The 20,489-nt window shown below is 35.7% G+C and overlaps 1 protein-coding gene across 1 annotated transcript in view; it reads left to right on the forward strand.

The window, feature by feature from the left end:
• Positions 1–547: 547 nt before the first annotated feature.
• Positions 548–20,489, forward strand: part of trdn (triadin) — a 251,814-nt gene continuing 231,872 nt past the window's right edge. Inside the window, exon 1 of the mRNA XM_039749803.1 lies at positions 548–938. Coding sequence (XP_039605737.1) covers positions 917–938 — 22 coding nt within the window. The 5' untranslated portion in view covers positions 548–916. The remainder of the gene's footprint in view (positions 939–20,489) is intronic.

Below are 20,489 nucleotides of genomic sequence, written 5' to 3' on the forward strand. Positions count from 1 at the left end.
GTACTGGATTGATTGCATTTTTGATTTGACTTATTTCTCATATTTTATTTATAGCAGTGTTTGATTGTTATATTATGACTCTGCCATTGTAACATCTAGTGTATATCTGGAAATAAAGTAAATGTCATTTACCATTCAATAAAGAAATAACTGATGTTTCCATATGCTGAAGTACCTGATGCATAGGTATGAAGCCTAGGCTTTATTGTGAGTACTTGAACAGACATTAACTTAAGTGTGTGATTATGCACTGCATCATAAATTAATGGATATCTCTAATATACAGAACATAATGGGGAAATTTGTAGTTGTAGTAGTACTGGTACTCTACTGTGTAAAGGAAGAGTAAAGACATGGCAAGGTTATATTTCACTGTTACTCCTTGGATTATGTAAATGGGACTTTCCCCCTTACAAATGCAATTCTCGTTAACAATCCAGGCAGTCAGAACATAAAAACAGATAAGCAGACTGTGACAAGAGGGTCTCTATCAAGTCACACCCCTAGCCAAAAAAGGCAAGGCAGAATACCCTTGGTATTAAGTGCTCTAAGAATAAACCACAGCAGTAATGGATAAGGTTACAGCAAAGCCCTTATTCTCATGTTTTCTGACCTACTCCTTTGCAAGACACAGCAGTTTTACCGGGTGAAGTTTGCTGGTTTTATTTGCATTTACCACTGCCTGTTCTTTCTGCTTTCTTTCCTGCCTGGGGTGTCAGGATTGGAAATTACATGCTGCTTCAAGGCCTCTTGACACCAAAAGATATTTTGCTAAAGGAAGCACTAACTCAAGGGCTCACAAGAAGTATCTAGTTGGAAAGGGAAAAGCCTCATTGTAACTTTTTCAGTAAGGACAGCTGGAATTATATATTAATACAACTGAAAACTGAATCCGAAAGTGACACCTAAAAGCACCATGACTGAGATAAATACAGAAGGTATTGTGAAAGTGTTTACATTTTAATGGTAATGAAATAAAAATAATATTAATATATTAAATACAATAAAAATTACTGAAGTTCTAAACTGGAGTTATAAGCTGCCACTTCATATTTTGGGTTGATTGAGTAATTGCAGCACCCTGTAAATGTATTGTATTGTGATTTATGAGAACAGCTTTATCTCCAGCAATGTAGATGCTTAAGTTTAATTTAAATCAGGAAAATGTATGAGAGGGAAATTAGCACTTAGTGAGGTGGATCAACAAGATGATGTGTGCTGAGGTTTGTTTTGTGAATCTGAATGACTTTATTTGATTTTTTAATTGCACTGGGTCTGATGTCGTTTCTAAAAATGTTTATTGCCTCTCCTAGAATGGCATGGTTGGAATTTAATTGACATTCGATTTGCTTTTTTTTTTGTATTGTAGTGGCTTTTTAAGTGAAGAAGAGCAAACAGATATTCAAGTGTTCAAAAATGGATTGTATAGAGTGGCAATGGCTCGCGTGGGGGTGGAACAATCTAATGTCTTCAGTTCAAACCCTGGGCCACTTTCCATCTGCATAGATTTTATTCATTTATACCATGTCTGTGTGGGGATTTCTCTGGGTTTTTTGGTTTTCTTCATACATCCCAAAGAGCCGTGTGGCAAGTTAATCAGCAGGCTTAAATCAGTTCTGTTAGTATGTATGTGTGAGGTCTGACAGTGGCATCAGCAATGATGTTAGGTTTTAATTCTCCATGACAAAAAAATTGGATTAAAAGGGTGGCTGTTAGGTTGGACATTTGCAGGTCATGTGGCCTAGTAGTTAAGTAAATTTACACCACAAGGTTGCCAGTCCAATTCCTGTCTCTGAACGAATGTGTAACCCTTAACCTTCCTGTGCTCCAACTTTTAAATATACACTGGGTATTTGTACATGTGAGAGGCCTTGGAATGGTGATCACTTTAGAAAGGCACTATATAGAATACAAATTATTGATTTCATATGTTTTTATTAGAAGGTAAAATACATTATAATTAAATATTAATCTTGAAATTATTATTATCAACAACATAATTTGACTAGCTTTGTTTTTGAAAGAGTATGTAACAAGTACAGGGTGTCCATAAAGTCTGTGTACAATTTAAAATAGATGTAACTTTGTAAGTATAGGTGGTAGAAAGAGTTCGTAAAAAGGATTAGAAAGCTTGATGTATCTATTTTTTTATCTTTATAAGTTTTATTGTTGCCATATTTGGGGAACTGAAAATCCACATGATTCTGTTGAACATGAAAGAAATTCTCTCAAAGTTAATGTGTGGTGTGTTTTGGAAAAAATCAAGTCTTGGGGCCATTCTTTTTGGAAGGGTGTGTTGTTAATGGTGATAGCTATTTAGAAATGCTGCAAAATTGCTTTATTCCTCAACTTGAACAATTAGGACTGGTAGAGAATACAATGTTTCCACAAGATGGTGCTCCTTGTAACTTTGCCAAGTTAGACAGTTTCTACAGGAGAAATTCCCTAACAGATTTATTGAAAGGATGAACCATTTTCTTGGCCTCCACGTTCGTCAGATTTGACTCCATTGGATTTCTTTTTAAGGGGACATATTAAAACTAATGTTTATTCAACCAAACCTCGGACTTTAGAAGACTTGCAAGCTAGGACAACTGATGTAATTGCTGGTATTACTGAAAATCAGCTTGAAAATGTTTTCTAAGAACTACAGAATCATACAGTATTACCCTTTGTATTAGTAATGATGGTGGACATATTGAAAATTAACAAGAACAATAACAAATGTGTTTCTTCTTTCTAATCCTTTTTCTTTCTATCACATATAATTACAAAGTTACAATGATTTTAGATTGTACACAGACTTTATGGACACCCTGTATTAAATCCTTCAAGGACATTGTGAAATGCACTCTATAAATATTAAATAATCAAATATAATTATAAAAAAACCCAACAAACAAGTCAAAAAGTGAGTTTGCTTATGATGCACTGTGGCTCCAAAAATGAAAGAAGATGGACAAAACGTTATAGATCAATTCACATTATCACAGCAAAGAACCACTCAAGAAATTCCATGAAAGTCAATATTAGTTATTGATCTGTTTTTATTTTAATAAAAAAAAAACTTTGATTGGAATTACTAAACATCTACAGAAATTACTAAACATGTATAAATCCACTAACAAGCCCACTTATTCTAGGTCAGGGTCACGAAGGTTTGTTCCAGGTTTGCTCCAGCGCAAGGTGGCAACCAACCCAGGACATCACAAGTTAGACTCACGCTCATCAGCACTCACTCCTAGAGGACAGTTAAGAGTTGATAATAGTTTTAATATGCATGTGTTTGAAATAAGGAAGAAAATATAGTGTGAAACAATCACTAAAAATATTAAGAATAACAGATTGAATTAACAGTTTGGCTATATTGTACTCTGTTATTGGCATGTCTTAAATGGAAGACATGCAGAAACATTTAGATTCTTTTAAGAAGACATTTTTGTAGCTGTAGACTTTTTACACTTGCATCTTATGTAAACATAGTTAGCATGCAAAAGAAAAGCTTGTAAAGACCTTTCCCTTTGCTTTTTTTTTCCTTTTTGTTAATTGCATCATGATCAGAAGCTTTCAGCTAATTTGCATGGCTTTTATAAAAGCACAGCACAAGATCAAACAGTAGCACGTAACACTTTAAAATGTGTTCTAATTTGGTTGGTTGTCTAGATTGATCAAACCTGGCATATGGCTTTTGCAGAGAGTGCCTTTAGTCAGCAGTTGCATGTAATTTATAAATCTCTGTGTGACGGAAGGGACCGTTGTAAAGTTTTTAAACAGGTGTTCAGAGAGTGACAGCTTCTAAAGTATGCTGGACGCCTGCAGGATGAGACTGGTGCCAAACCTCAGTATGAAAATAACATTACAGCTCAGTGTTTGTGACATTTTGTTTTTGGCAGATACCTTTGAATTCCTTCCAATTAAATAAAGGATACTAAATTTAAGTACCTATAAAGATGGAAAATGCGTTTTAAGGATGTTTTTATTGATATATTTATTTTAAAAGAATTTGGAGAACTGCATTCATTACAGACAGCTCTTCCTTTTACTGAAATGATATGGAAAAGCATTGATTAGTGTATGGCTTTTAAAAGAGATAGATAGATAGATAGATAGATAGATAGATAGATAGATAGATAGATAGATAGATAGATAGATAGATAGATAGATAGATAGATAGATGTGTTGTGTGCGGACTGAGCTTTTCATTATGCAGAGACATAACTTAATGGTTTTTAAGATATAAAGAAAACACCACATTTTATCTGTCATTATATGATAGTGATAATTATTTAGAAATATTTAGTTTTTTTTTTAAATAAATGCTGCAAATAATGTCAGTGGGTGATTGTTATTAATAACTTCTTTTTCAAATGTAAAAGTGGATTTGGGAAATGTATGGTAAAAATTCGTTGCTTTGGAACATCTTACTAATGAAAGTAGTATATATTTCAAGAAATATTGTACACTTGTAATATATAAAGCAATATTCAATTTCTTATGTTGCATAAAGCTTGCCTGCATCATTATTACAACTGCAAAATTCCCAATCTGTAACCTGCAGGGTAAGCCGAAGCGAAGCATATAAGAGAGATACTGAAGGAAAAAAATAATTTAGAGGACGATATAAGGTATATATCTTTATACAGTATATAATACGCTACTGTGGCTGTTCGTTTGTGTATCCAGGATTTTAAATCACCTGTAGCTTGCAAACCATTTGACCTATTGACCTGAAATTTGGCACACATATACTACGTGACATCTACTATCCTCTTTCGGGGTGATAATTGACCTCCAAGATTATTCCTCTATTTATTTGTATATTAATTTAGAATCAACTCTCGGCAGCGGCCAGCGCCGTTCTCATCCCTACCACCTTCACCATCACTTCTCCTACCTCTTCACATTTTAAATAATTCTTGAGGCAGATTGAAGACTTAAGTGCCAGCTAAAGTGAAAGATTAAAGAAAACGTACTAAGTAATTGCAACACAAACACTGACTTAACCTGTTTTAATGCAAAAAGATGCAGACGAAAGAAGAGAATAAACGGGCTGCTAGAGTGGAGAAAAGAAGAGCTGCTCAGGAAGCAGCAAGCACATCAACCTCTGAGCAAACGAATGCCAAACGTACAGAGAACGGAGTATGAAAACTATGAATGTTTAAGTCAAGTGTATTCACTGCATGTTACTTTGCATTGCACCATTACTGGTATATATATATATATATATATATATATATATATATATATATATATATATATATATATATATATATATATCTTTCAGAGGAAGACAGCACAGGGTACAGCCATTCCAAGGCTCACTAACATACGCACTCACATAGGGGTCAGTTTGGACTTGCCATTTAATTTAACCTGCACATCTCTAGGAATATAGGAAGAAATTGGGGTATCTAAAGGGAAAGCTATGGAGACACAAATGCCTGGGTTTTTGGGATTCATAAAGTGATGAGTCAAAAATAGTGACTAAAACCTGCAGTATATGTTTCTGGTCAAAAAAGTAAGCATATAATAGAAGGAAGGTTACATTTAATTTCAAGAAATTTGGATAGGTTATTCAATGTTGCTTCAGGCATATGCAATATAGCCATACCTGAGGCAAGGGAAAGATGGTTTGTGGTATTATCCCCCCAAAAAACTGCCATTAGGGCATGATCAAAGCAAGTTGTTTAATCAGGGCCTCAAGACGGCATTATTAGTGGATGTGGAATTTATATTGAGGGAACACAGAACGATGTAAGCTTTGGATTACTGAATAAAACACTTTGCTTTTTCACAAATTAGGGCATAACATGCAGGTGGGTTATTAAAAAATGTATAACTGAGTAGGCCCTGTGTCCTTTCATAACCAAGGTCACGGTACATGTGAAAGTAGAGAATCAGGGGCATAATGCACCAAGGGATTTATAACAGGTACACTGTCCTGTTTGTCAGGATATTTTAGAGATGAACCCTGCTGTGGATGCTATTCTGGACATCTCCCAGAAGTGACTTCAGAATGGAGTGTAAATGATATTTCTTTGCCAAGAGCAGGCAAGCCTAGCAGTGGAAGAATGTGAAATATAGCTTGCCGGATTTGAAAGAGTGAAGGTGTCTAGAGATTTAATGTGACAAACACACAATGTTTGTGCTATATAGTGTGCTTATTTACCAGTGTATCATGCATAACAGCTTATACAGTACTTTAATATGAGGTAATGATTTAAAACATAAAATAGTAATTATTTTCAAGTGTGTGATGACGATTCTAAATTTGAAATACAACTACAAGTTACTGTTTTACCTACAATAAGTCCTTTTCAGAAAAAAAAAATAAAATGAATGGTCTCTTACCTTGTTCTTTTGAAGTTAACAACTGGTGTTACAAAATACTTATTTAAAAATACTAAAATGTTAATATATTTGTATAGAGAAAAGCAGTGTGACCTTACAAGTTAAATTTTAAATTACAAAGCTGTCCATATGATCCTCAGTTCCTATTCACTTTGTGATTCTGATCAAGTCAATTAACTTGCCTTTGTTTTAGACATAATTAAACATACATAAATATACAGTATGTAATATATTATAAATCGAGTTTGCATGTTCTCCCTGTGTCTGCGTGGGTTTCCTCTGGGTACTCCGGTTTCCTCCCACATTGGCATTGGCGATCCTAAATTGTCCCTAGTGTGTGTGTTTGGTGTGTGGGTGTGGGTGTGCACCCTGTGGTGGGCTGGAGCCCTGCCCAGGGTTTATTTCCTGCCTTGCACCCTGTGTTGGCTGGGATTGGCTCCAGCAGACCATCATGACCCTGTAGTTAGAATATAGCACGTTGGATAATGGATGGATGGATGGATGGATGGATGTTCTTTGTGTGAAAAAACAAACACTTAAATTGAACTCCCATTCATCCTTTATTTGTCTGTGCCTTGAATAGGTTAATTACATCTAATAATGGATCTACAGTAAGGAGTGCACATAAATTGACAAAAAAGGAAAAGTAAGAATAAAATTTATGAATATGTTTTAGAGTCTAAAATCTAAACTTTATCTACTGAAAAGTTGTTTAATGATCTTGTAATCTTCTGAAATTTATCTTCCCATCAATTTTGAATTTCTCAAATGTTTTATGATAACTTTAGGTTCTGCTCTCTATTTGCTATCCAACCAGTATTTTAACCCTTTTCTTTTTGATGATATTTTTGCCTGCTACATTGCATATGCCTTAGTCTCGCAGCTTATGACCTTTGCCCTGGAGGTAATCGAGTGCATCATTGTTTCTCTCAGCAAATATAACTTTCTCACAATCAATTGTTGTCTTAGCCATAGTCAGACCATTGATTTCTGTCTCTCAGCCCCATTACTGTCCTGCTGTGAAACACTCATTTTTCATTGATTGATTAACACTGCATTACTTTCATTACATGGAAATGCTGAGCAAAATATTCATTTGCAGAAGTGTGACACAGATTTCGATTGAGATCAAAAAGACAACACAGCAGTAATCCTGGGTCAATTAATAAGATTTCCCATGAATTCAAAATATATTCCTTTTTATCTGGAAGAAAATTCAGTTATCTTTGGGTGAATTCATCTCTAGAAGCAGTCAGAAATAAAGAGGATCATAAGGGAACGGCTCAGACACAAAGGACAGAATTTATTTATGCTGATGATGGTCTATATCTTGCTTGGACCTAATGTTGTCATTTCTGTTCATATTAAACATTCTACCTGAGTTTTAAAAGATCTCAGCTTTCCAAGTCAATTTGAATATGAGCATGCTTTCACCGGTGATTTCCCATATATGCCAGAGAAAACTACATCAGTATTCACTGGTTGTCTCAGAATTGTTTAGACATCTAGGAATTACTCCTACAAGAATGTTAACGATCTTTTTACACTTATGTTCGGCAAAAGAGTAGAAAACATTAAAAACAGACAATAATTTACTCTTCTTACTTTAGTTAAGAGAATGAATATCTTTCTAACAAATATCTGTAGGGCATTTCTGTGTATAGTCTATTAACGTTTCTGGTTTTTTTTTTTAAATTTAGACACAAATGTAACTTCATTTATCTGAAATTAAAAATGGCCATGTATTTAAAAGATAACTAGATCTAAAGCAGAACATGGCATGGCACTACGTAACTTACAGTTCTGTTACTGCTATATTTAACAGGGAATAACAACTCCCCTCAGCTACACACTAAAGTTAATAAAAAGAAAGAAAGACATCTGACATGGCTAAGGGTAGAAAATCAATGAATCCACATCTACTTGGTGTAACGACAAGGGGCCCCAAACATCAGACATAGTATCACCCAACGCGATTCTGGGTTCAAATAAAGGTATTTATGTGCCAACAACACATTTTCAATAATTATCAGACAAAAGATCAATATCAAATACAATAAGTGATCGATTTCTTCCCTCCCTCCTTTTTGCAAGAGAGTGTCACCCACTGTCTCCCGACTCTGACTCCCCAAAGCAATGCCTTGGGCTTCTTTTGAATGTGACCCAGAAACTGTTTCCGATATCACGTACAACTCGTCTGGTACACTTCTGGGTTGTGGAGAATCCAAGGTAGTCCTCCCCCAACAGCACTCTCTGGCAGCATCCAAGGACTTTGACAGGGCTTTATTTCCAAACTACAGTTCTTGGCATGCCCTGTGGGTGTCCTGACTAGGTTAAGCCCTGAGGAACACTGCACTGTAGGGGAACAAACTGCTCCCAGCACACCAAGTCTGCTTGGTCCATCCATTATGGCCTTCTGAATGAGTAAGAAATCATCTTCCATCACAGCCAGGATGCCTGTCTCTCCTCCAATGCACATATCATTGGTTAGCCATGGAAAGTACATCTTGTTCAAAATTGTCTCTGTAAGCTTAGCCCTTTGCTTCACTCAGCACACTAATTTCTGTCAATGTACCAGCAACTGTTCACCCAAGATGTGGTATCAGTGTACGATATACATTACAGCAGAAGCCCTCTGTATGATAATTATACATTGCAGTCTTCTTTAAACTATAGAGTCTTTGAAATATGGAAGACACAAGGTACCAGACCTTTAGAGATTTCTAAAAGGTGTACTTACCTTTATACAGCAGATAAACATAGTCTTATAGCAATTCACTAATTTTGTATATTTAAGCTAGAAGATTTTAAAAGCTTCCTGCTTTATCTACTGATTTTCAATCAGTATCCATAACTGAAGGTATACTGGCTAGTTGTGATGAAGATACAGGTAATATTTCTAGGTTCTACTAATAAATTTCAAAGTACAACAACCCGTAAATGATCCTAAGGCGTAAAGGCAGAGGGGTGGGTGGGGAGTTCTCAATTACAAAAAACAGACAAGTAACAGAACTATCCATAAATTGTATTATTTCTTCTTTATTTATTTAAAAAAAAAGAAAACACAACATCAAAACACAATCTAACCAAAACAACAGCAAGTACAATAATATGCTCCAAAGACAACCCAGGAAACTTAACACTCACCCCCCTCCATTTCATAAAGCTATGACAAGAAAGCTCCCTGACTTTGTTTCTGGTTAGCGTTTCAGCTTTGGCAACAGTACATTTGACTTCCTGGTGTTCAACTCTTTTTATGGCTTCTGATTTTGATTCATTTCCCTGCCTGATTCAAAATTTTCATTACTACTTAATTTTCAAGCAGTATGAGTCGAGAGGGGGCCAAATAGGAAGGATGCAGGTTTTGAGTCCTCTTTAAGAATTTTTTGAATAAATTCACATAACACTTTAAGTTAGAGTAATTAAACCTAACATTTCTGCAGATTAATAAGGAGCCAACTAGGTCATATCACCAATTTGTTTTGTTTCCAAATCACAAAAATCTTTGGTACTAGTAAATGTCTAAAAGGATGACAAAGATGCAGTCTGTTAGTTTTTCTGTCTGTTTAATATTTTCAGTACTTTTCAAAGCATATAAAATGCTAAGGCTGTTAAATTGCATATGGCAAGTTGATAAACTAAATTAAAAAAAAAAATCTTTAAATTTCAGCCTCTATTGATATACCTACCTTATACTGTATATAAACATTAAAGTTGGTACACTGATTTATAAAACACACAATGTAATAAAACAATCTAAGAATTTTACAAATTGCACCAGAAAAAAGAAAAGGGGGACATAGGAAATGGCCAAATACTGGAAAAGGCAAAAAAACAAAAAAAAAAAAAAAAAAAAGTGGTCAAAACAGAAGAGATCAAAAATCTTGTCATTAACAAATGGCTTCATTTCCACTAACTGACTCTGTAGCAAAGTTTATTTTTTATTTCCGATGAGATCCAACAATAGGATAGCGAGTGCTGCCTGCCATCATCTTACAGAGGTGCAGCATGACGGCAAAGAGAGCTGTGTGTTCTCAGTATTATTTGACTGACAGCAATTTCAAACATCATGACTACAGCCCTGTAAAGATACCATGACAGAAATTCTGGTAGAAAATATTGCCAAATGGCGAATCACTGTCATAACATTAAAAATAATTACAAAAAGAAATATAATAATAACAGATACATGTTATTTTGTAGCTTGATAGCTATGCGAATGTAATCTTTCACTTTCAGTGTGAAGGTAGGTAACGTGAATTCATTCTTAATTTGTTCAATTCATTTTATAGTGTTTTGTGCTTAATTATGTAATTCTGCCTATTAGCTTTATTCTTTTTTCTCATAAATTGTGCTCTCTAACAAGTGCTGTTTAATTGGCTCTTTTGATCTTATTTCAGTTGTTGTACTTGTAGGCACCTCTAAGTTCAGAAGTAATGTCCCACTGTAGATTTTCTATATTATTTTCTTATCATTTGTATTGGTCTGTTGAATTGTTTCTATTAGCTTATTGTCCCTTAACAGAATTTCCATTTGTTCATTGCATTGAAGCAACCACCCATTGAATATTGAGAATAGGGATGACACGTAATTGTCTCCTGCTGTTCCTTTTAGGTGGGACTTCCTGTTTCTGGTAAAAAGATGTTCAGGTTAGTTGTATATATAGAGAGCTTTAGATTTCAGTTGGGTCTCCATCTTGCTTTCTCTCAACAAATTCCGCCATCTTGAATTATTCTTTAGATGATTCTGGGTTCAAATAAAGTAATTTATGTGCCTACAACACATTTCCAATAATTATCATCATTAATTAAACAGAAAGAGATTTTCTCTGATTTATAACAGTAAAATATTTCACATCTGGCAGGACTCAGATTGGTAAGAATGTTCTTTTGTGTTTGTGTGTGTGTGTGTGTGTGGGGGGCACCATTATTTTAGTCAAACTTTTTTACATCCACTTCTACTTCAAGGATTTATGCAACATCGATTTTCAGTCACTGTTCCCATCTCTGCTTTGTGTGTGTTAGGTTTTTGGTATTTTTGTAGTATGTATTGTGTGAAATGGTTATTTAGGGAAATATCGTTTGTATGGATTGTATATAGTGTTTAGTAGGTGAAGGAACAAGGAAGGGCAATTTTTTCATGTATATAATTATTTGGTTGTTTTTCTTATTTGTTAATTCACTATATTTTGGGCCATGTTCTATTTTCTATGTTTATACATGTATTTCACCTTCCTTTAAAATATATTCGCCTTTTCATATTTTTTGATTTACTGTCTTTGCACCACTGACTGTGGGGAAATGAAAGTGGGCAACTTAATGTGAGTGGAATTCATGGTTGACTTGGCTTAGTCCAACCTTTTTCTAGGCCTTTTGGCCTGTAAGTGTAGCAGCCAGCCAAGGTTTTTTGATCCGGTTGTTACAACACAAAGCTGCAATAGTTCTTCACTGTATAACTCAACTTCAAGAGTTAAACCACAACATTGAGAGTGCATCTTAAATTTTAAATTGCTATTGTTTGTAACACAACATACTGTATTTCTGAGAATAAGCTTCCAATAGACTAATACTTAGTTTGCCAATGCCTCTGTAGTTGCATGGAGTCACACTTCAGAAATTAAATTAATACCCACCTAATAAATCATTATGTTTAATGATGGTTCAATAAAAGCATACTGATTGATATATGAATACTTACATCTGTAAATGTCTTCAAATGTTAACCATTATTATTTTCATAGGTTACACTCTTTCTAGTTCTACAGATGCCTTGGACTTATATGTACAGTATGACAATTTAAATACTAATTTGCTACTTGCAAAAGGTTTTACTTCACATTTGGCTGTTGTTGATTATTTTCAATTGCCTCACATGTTGTTGATTATTGAAATTACCAAAAGCTACAGAAAATGGTTAATTGGTTTATTGATTGTTTTTTGGTTGCATGGATTTCTAATTTGACATAATAGGAATCCTCATTTTCATCACCTTTTTCTGAGCAGGTGATCTTGTCATTTTTGTCTAAAGGACAATGAGAGTGTGCTATTCTACAGTATTTAGAATGCTACTTGTAGTGTAAACTTTTGGCAATTTAGGATGAACATAGATTTTAATGGAATGTTTGAGGTGGATGTGGGAAGTTACAAAAAAGATCAGAATAACAAATAAGAAAATCAGGTAGCAGGTTGAAGTGGTATGGACACATGGTGAGGAAAGACAATGAAGATGTGGGTAAAAGAGTGATGGAAATGGAAGTACTGTATATAAGAAGAGAAAGCAAGGGATGCCAAAGCAGAGATGAATGGATAAAGTAAAAGATTTTTAGGAAGAAGGTCTAACTTGGGAAGAGGTGCAGTGCTCAGCTGTATAAAGAGGTTGTTCAGACACATCGACTCTACATTGACATGGAAAAGATGAAGAAGACTGTTGTTCCTATGTTTGTTTATTGTTTTAGGTAAATTTTGTTAATGCTGTAAACTTTATTTATTATTTAATACTAACTGTGCTACCTGTCAAAATAAACCTCAGAGTTAAAATTTGCAATGCAATTGTTTGTGATGCCAAATGCAATGCATTTTATTACTAAAAATGTTTTATATGTGCCATCTATAGGAGTGACAGAGATAAAGCAACCAGATGGACGCAGAGACACTTATACTTTTTTTGTTTCATGTATATTTGGTTAAAAAGGATACTTTCTTGTTTTCTGTGGATAAAACCCCAACAGCCTGATCTAGCATTATGTCACTGCTAAGGGTCCACTGTCATCCTATATATTTCAAGTAGGGGGAATGAGTCCCTTGGAGGTTCACTGACTTTGGTGTAGAAAAGTTTGTAATAATGAGCATCGTTGTTTTATTTTCTATTTTTTGTTCCTTTTTGCTGCTGTCTCTTGGATTTTGCTATTGGTTTTTGGATTTGAACTGGTTTGCCTTTATTTTCCCTTTGTTCATTTTTTGTTCTTGTTTTATATTTATATTTTAGATATATGTACATTATATTTATATATATTTATATTTTAAATTTAACTATATGCATTTTGCCCCGTGACCCTGTATTCGGATTCAGCGGGTTAGAAAATGGTTGGTTGGTTTATATGCATTTTGTATTTATAAAGATTTTTATTGTCCTTATCATTCCAAGCATGATGTTTTCTAGTTTTCCCTCTTGCTTGAAGGGCATTTTTGTATTTCTGGAATGCTTATTACTATTTCAAAACTATTTAATCCTGAGCCCCATTTCTGAGTCTGTACAGACTTAGAAATCTGCCATCAGTGTTTAGCTTCAGGCTGCTTTGTGTGAGGCCTGCTTTTAGGTTCCAGACTAGGGAAGCACTGATCTGGTTTAGGATATTTTGAAGCCTGCACCCATTTTTGCCATTTTGTGTGCTGTAAATCACATGACCTACAGTGCTATTACTTTAATCAAGACTTTTTGTTTCTGTAATGATTAATGATTAAAAACTACTTGAGATTTATGCTAATCTGGAAAATGTCACACTCTGATAGCCTCCAGCTCCCCCACGACCCTGCTCAGGATAAGGCGGGCTTAGAAAATGAACGAATGGATGAATAACACTGATAACCTAATAAGTTTACATAGGAGCTCAGATGTTTTTTGTGTATCAGGAATATTTGTTTTTGAGTGCTGTGAAGGAAAATGACTCCTTTTTTAGCTCATTGTACTGCTGTTTGCCATTAGGGTCAATTCATACTTTTGCATACGCAGAGACATGTGCTAATAGTTTTCCTTGTGTTATTCTGTATACCAGAGTGCAATCTACTTGTTGGTTTTGTTTAAATAAAGATATTAATTGAAAAAAAAAATCTACTGGTTTCATTCCTCTCACATGTACATATCTTGTGGACCAATGTTTAGTATGTTGTTTGCAATCCTGGCGACTGTACTCCTAATGGAGTTTGAGAGACGATACTAGCAGGAGAGCAGCTGACAACTCTTCAGTTTCCTTCATGGTGGCTGGCATATGAATTTGGTTAGATTGGTCTGCAGGGAATAAGTACTAGACAAGGGTGATTGTAAGGGAATGACGTTAGGCTCTCTGTGTTTGGCATTTTTCTATTATAAACACAGTAATGTGCATGATTTTAGTGTATGTTTGTGAGGAAAATATGCAGTGTGCTGTACTTGTTAAAAAACACACTGCTTTCCTCAGTTGTAAAGTGATTTGGGGGCATAGAATTTAATTAATTTTATTGCTGTGCTGCATTATGTGGCTATGTAATAACATCCATCCATCCATCCATCTACATTCTTCCGCTTATCTGAGGTCGGGTCGCGGGGGCAGCAGATTGAGCAGAGAGGCCCAGACTTCCCTCTCTCCGGCCACTTCTTCCAGCTCTTCCGAGAGAATCCCAAGGCGTTCCCAGGCCAGCCAGGAGACATAGTCCTCAGGCGTGTCCTGGGTCTTCCCCAGGGCCTCCTCCTGGTTGGATGTGCAAAAGTCGTTCTCCATGGCCTCCCCAAACTCCTCCCATGCCCGAATATTTTGCCTCAGCAACCACAGAAGCCGCATTCTGCTTGGCCTGTCGGTACCTTTTAGCTGCCTCCAGAGTCCTACAGAACAAAAGGGTCCGGTAGGTTTGACGGTATCCCTCACCGCCGGAGTCCACCAACTGGTTCGGGGATTTCTGCCATGACAGGCACTGACCACCTTACGGCCACAGCTGCGGTCAGCCACCTCAACAATAGGGGCATGGAACATGGCCCATTTGGACTCAATGTCCCCCACCTCCCACGGGACATGGTCAAAGTTCTGCCGGAGGTGGGAGTTGAAGCTACTTCTGACAGCGGACTCTGCCAGATGTTCCCAGCAGACCCTCACAACATGTTTGGACCTACTGGGCCTGACTGACATCCTCCCCCACCATCGAAGTCAACTCACCATCAGGTGGTGATCAGTTGACAGCTCCGCCCCTCACTTCACCCGAGTGTCCAAGACATTTGGCTGCATGTATATAATAACAATGCAGAAAAATGCACAGGTGTGAATAAGCCTTTAGTTCAGTAGCTTAATGATAATGATTGTGTAGATCATTGCAGATCCCTCTTTATTCCATGAGTTCTTCATTAAACTGTTTATTGTCCTGTTACTCACTCATGTCTTAAACTCTTCAGCTGGTTTTGATGATCACTCATATTAGTAGTTCTATGTGGTATTGCATTCTAGGATATCCAGGTATATCATTACTTGAAAATTTCACAAATCTAAGAATAAGTCAAGAGTGTCTTCCTAAATGTTCACACTCCAACTCTTTCACATTTCTCTCGCTGTACATATCCAGACAAACCTAGTAGACATGTTAGGAGATCACACCTTAAAACGAGTACTTTCCTGAGGAGCAGATGTCGTTCTTTCCGTGTTCTTGGCTGCTAGGCAATAGTCCTCTGCCACTCAACTTCCACATTCCGTCTGGCTTGCAGCCTGAAAGCCTTTTGCAGACACAGAGGGTAACACTTTGACATGAACTTTTAGTGATGAAATTAAGATTACGGCATTCATTGATTTCAGACAATCCTGTTTAACTGTTGATCTTTGTGTTGATACCCATTTTTCACATTTAATTTGGCCTATTTTATTTTTTTTTAAATATTTGACTCCTAATATCTTTAGTGCTACATGTGGTCAACAGTTCTGTAGAAATTAAATAAATCCACAAAGAAATGTTGGCTCTGATTCAATTCCAAGATACTCCTGTTTACATTATGCTGAATACTCTCTTAGGTGGTGCATGGATAAATTAGCTTTACACAAAATATCAGAAGTAAATTATATTAGACAATAAAATATCAAACAATATTAAGTTCAATAGTAATCTCCAAAGAAAACCCTATGACTAGAGAGGGGTTTGAAGACGCTTGCTAGTTTCCTTCTTAAGCTCTGTCACTTCTGGCTCTGCTTTTGGCTACCTGTCATTTGCCTATCAGGAAATGTACGCTTTTGTGTCCCACTCTAATTTTGTCTTTTTCTAGCAGAGGGTGACTGTTTTATAAATATTGTCAGGTTTATTTTAATAAGCACTCTCATGTAGCCCTAGGAGGAGAAGGCCACTTCCATTATCCTGGGTTCAGTTTTGAAAGGCCAGGTTCAGCCCCATTTCTAAATAATTTTCTTCAGTTGTCTTCAGGGGACTAGGACTAATTTAGTATATGCAAGACATGGCACCCAAATCATTATAAATATTGGAGACAAAATGGAAGAGTATATTACTGCCTTGCGCCCTGTGTTGGCTGGGATTGGCTCCAGCAGACCCCAGTGACACTGTGTTAGGATATAGCGGGTTAGATAATGGATGGATGGATGGATATTCCTGAGCACACTGCTTAATTCAGACCTGTTTAAGTGTTTACACCATCTTCTACTTAAATTTAAGGCTAATAAATATCTAAAGTCTTTTAATGTCAATGAAAACTCTGTATATTAGAATCAATGTCTTTCCAGTGCTGTTTTATTATTTTTCAAATTTGATTTCAGATGTGTCAGAAGATTTTTGCCTGAATCAAGGTCACCATAGAGTCAAATTGCCTAAGCCCTTCCAATACATTGTTTCCATTCTACCTCAGGTTATTTTTGCTTTCCTCGTCCCATTTGTTATAGTGCATATGATATCCTGGCTTTGAGCCTTATTAGTTAGCTGTTCCTGAAGACATATGAGCAAAGCATTACTAATATATTACTTTATTGAAAACACCAGGTGTGTAATTTTTGAGACATATTGCGAGAAGTATAATAAACAAAAGGTGGTTTCTATTGTGCTTCATTTCTGTCATCTACTAAGTTGTTTTTCTCAGGCTCCTTTCTTATCCTTTCAAAGTGTGAAGCAGAAAATAATTGATTCACACATCTTGAGTCAATAGCACTGCTGAATTTTACTTTAAAAGTACAGTCAGTCCAGGCAGTATAGTGTGATGAACCAAACAAGTCATCATTTAACATACCATAATAGAAAAGATCTAGCTCAGTGATATACTTTTGTTTTTTGTTTTTATATCATATTTATATCATATTAATGATAATATTATAGCAGTATGTGAATAATTTTAATTTAATCAGCAAAAATAATTTTCTGTTATTTCTGAGATAAGTGGTAACATATATGTATACATATATTTAAACAATAAGAGAAGGTTTTTTTAAAGACTGTCTGTCTGTCCAGCCATCCATTTATTTATTTTTGCAATCTGTGTAATCCTGTTTAAGGTGGCAGAGGTCAAAGTGTATCCCTGTACGATCAGGAATAAAACGCTTCCTAAGGCTGTCCATTTTGTGAATGCTCCTTGCAGGCTTTCACGGGGCAGGAGAACTATCTAGGCAACAGACAGTCAGGTTAAATTTAAATCAAAATAATAATTAACATAATAAACATAATATAGAAATATGCTATTATTTTTCATATATATAGCGGAGAAAGTTAAGACCTCAAGGGTGAAAAAAGACCATATTTTAAAACTTTTTGGCAGTCAAACATAGACTGTTTATTAGGACAATACTGAAGTCCTCTGAATTATCCCAACTTCTAAAAAAAAATTACAGATCTGAAATTATATTTTAAGTGCACTGGGAAACACACACATTACAATACCATATCAACCAATTAAAATGGAGTGCTCTTTAATTTTAAATTGCTATTCTTACTAGAGTAATCTGTATAAGGAGAACATAAACAATTATGTTTACCTTTCACTGGGTTTGAGAAGTGATAAAACCTCATGCAAAATGTAAGTTATTTCAGAATCACAGATGAAAGGTTTATTGAGTAAGAGGCTGAATTATACATTAAACCTGTGCCAACAGCTGTGCCCATTTTGTTATCTTGTGAAATGTTACATTTCAACTCTGTACTCAGACAGAACCTACATTTCACATCATTGACATATTTGAAAATGTAAAATTTTGAAATGTTCTAAAGTTAACTTTTTTTTTTAAGTTATCAATGTCCTGGTGAGAGGTACTATATGGCTACCATTTTCGGTCACAATATACCATTTAAATAGCTCAGCAATTTCAATTGCTTCCAAGGATGAACTTATTGTATATTGCACATTGCTCAAAGGGGGAATTTTATATTCTCAAAAAGCATCATGTCCATTTATATAAGCCTCATTTTACCATAGCAGAGGTAAAGAAGGTCAATCAGAGCCTGTCCTGGCAGCACCGAGTGCAAAAATAGCACTAGCTGCAGATGGGGTCTAGAACAACAATGAATAGGCATACATTTCTTTATCTTTGATAGTCAATATAACCTACACATTTTATAAGAAGATTTATAAGAACACAAGTTTGTATGATGCTTCAGTTTACACAAATTCAGTGTCTGAATAACAGGGCATTTTAATAATTAATATTGAACCTCTTTAACCTAACTGTGATCATTATGTATGTTCTATTTGCAAATATAAACCTTTTGCTGTTTTGTTTTAAGAATATAGAAAACAATTTTAGAATCTAATTTGCATAATTAAAAAGTAGTAAAAGGAGAATGAATTCATATTCAGCTCTTACTTACATAGAATGTGACAGATGGTACAAGACAGGCCACTAAATGGTGTTCAGGAAAATTCAGCATAAACTTGTCTTAATATTTACCATCTTGAGTGACACAGCAGTCAGACTTGTTGCTTTATGAAACCAGTAACCTGGGTTTGAATTCTGCACTTTGTTGCATTCTGTTTGTAGTTTGTGCATATCTGTGCAGGTCTTCCTATGGGTACTCCAGTTTTACTCCCTCATCCCCAAAGATTGTCAGCAGTTCCAAATCTTATTAAAAAATTTCATCCCAAAGGGTTTTCAACAGAAGAAATGAGTACACGTGCAATCCTAGCACTGACAAACGATGAAGTCAAACAAATTAACGTGAAAATTGTCGATTGGTTACACAGCAAATCGGTTAAATGCGTATCATAGACTATGCTGAAACAGTTGGTGGTGATCGTGCGGAAGATGAAAACAACTTACAATATCCCGTATAATTTCTACAACCGTTAACAACGTCCAGTCTTCCACCGGCCAAATTACTGTTGAAAGAAGGACGTATCGTAATGTTATCGCGTAATTTATGTATGAGTGATGGGCTATACAATAGGACAAGATTAGTTGTATTCAAAATTGGTCGAACAATTCTAACGTAAAATTTTAACAGGCGACAAGAAAGGTAATGTAGTACATCTTCTGATGATAACATTAGACACCAAAGGAGATCTGGATATGCCATTCGCATTAAAAGTTTACAGTTTCCCGTTAGAATAGTCTTTGCTATGACAATTAACAAATCACAGGGGCAAACATTCCAAAAAGTGGGTTTATTTATTAGAGAGAAAGAAACGATATTCACTCATGGGCAGTTATACATTGTGTTGTCATGATATAAGTCCAAACACGGAATCAAAATTCAATGCGATATTGATGAAAAGTTAATTCCAAATATTGTTTTACTGAAGTTTTACAGTAAAAGTGTAAGTTTAAAGAGTATTTCCGTGTTAATTTCAAAGCCTCTAACGCAACATGAAACATAATTTTCAATCAATTTATTATGTTTTACTATTTTTATGTAAAATACAGTAGTTAGTTCTATTATCCTTATGTAACAATTCCCATGAAAATAGCAATCTGTTTAAATCATACATTCGCTTCCCCATATGCGAGCAGCAGAGCTGGGAAGTGGCTAGCATGTAGTGCCCGTCTGGGGGTTAACGAATGAAGCGAGCAGGGGGCAAAGCCCCCTAGTTTTAAAAAGAGGATTTCAGTGCTTCCCAAAGAGCTACAGGGGCTTCTAAGGCTACACAGTAAGAAATAGGAGTGCAATGCTTAGTTTGGGCACCTGGGTGGTGACAATAGCAAAATGTCACAGGAAAGTGGGGAATGGCCCAGTGTGTGTTGAAGTCTGGCTTATCAAAAGCACCAAAATGAGGATGGCATTGCATTTTTTGAGTACAAGTAATTTGCTGCTACTTGTCATTTTACACATCCATCCATTTTTCAACCTGCTGAATCCAAACACAGGGTCACGGGGGTCCGCTGGAGTCAATCCCAGCCAACACAGGGCAGGAACCAATCCCGGGCAGGGTGCCAACCCACCACAGGGCACACACAAACACACCAAGGCCAATTTAGAATCGCCAAT

Source organism: Polypterus senegalus, chromosome 3 (genome assembly GCF_016835505.1).
Source record: "Polypterus senegalus isolate Bchr_013 chromosome 3, ASM1683550v1, whole genome shotgun sequence".
Lineage (NCBI taxonomy): Eukaryota > Metazoa > Chordata > Cladistia > Polypteriformes > Polypteridae > Polypterus > Polypterus senegalus.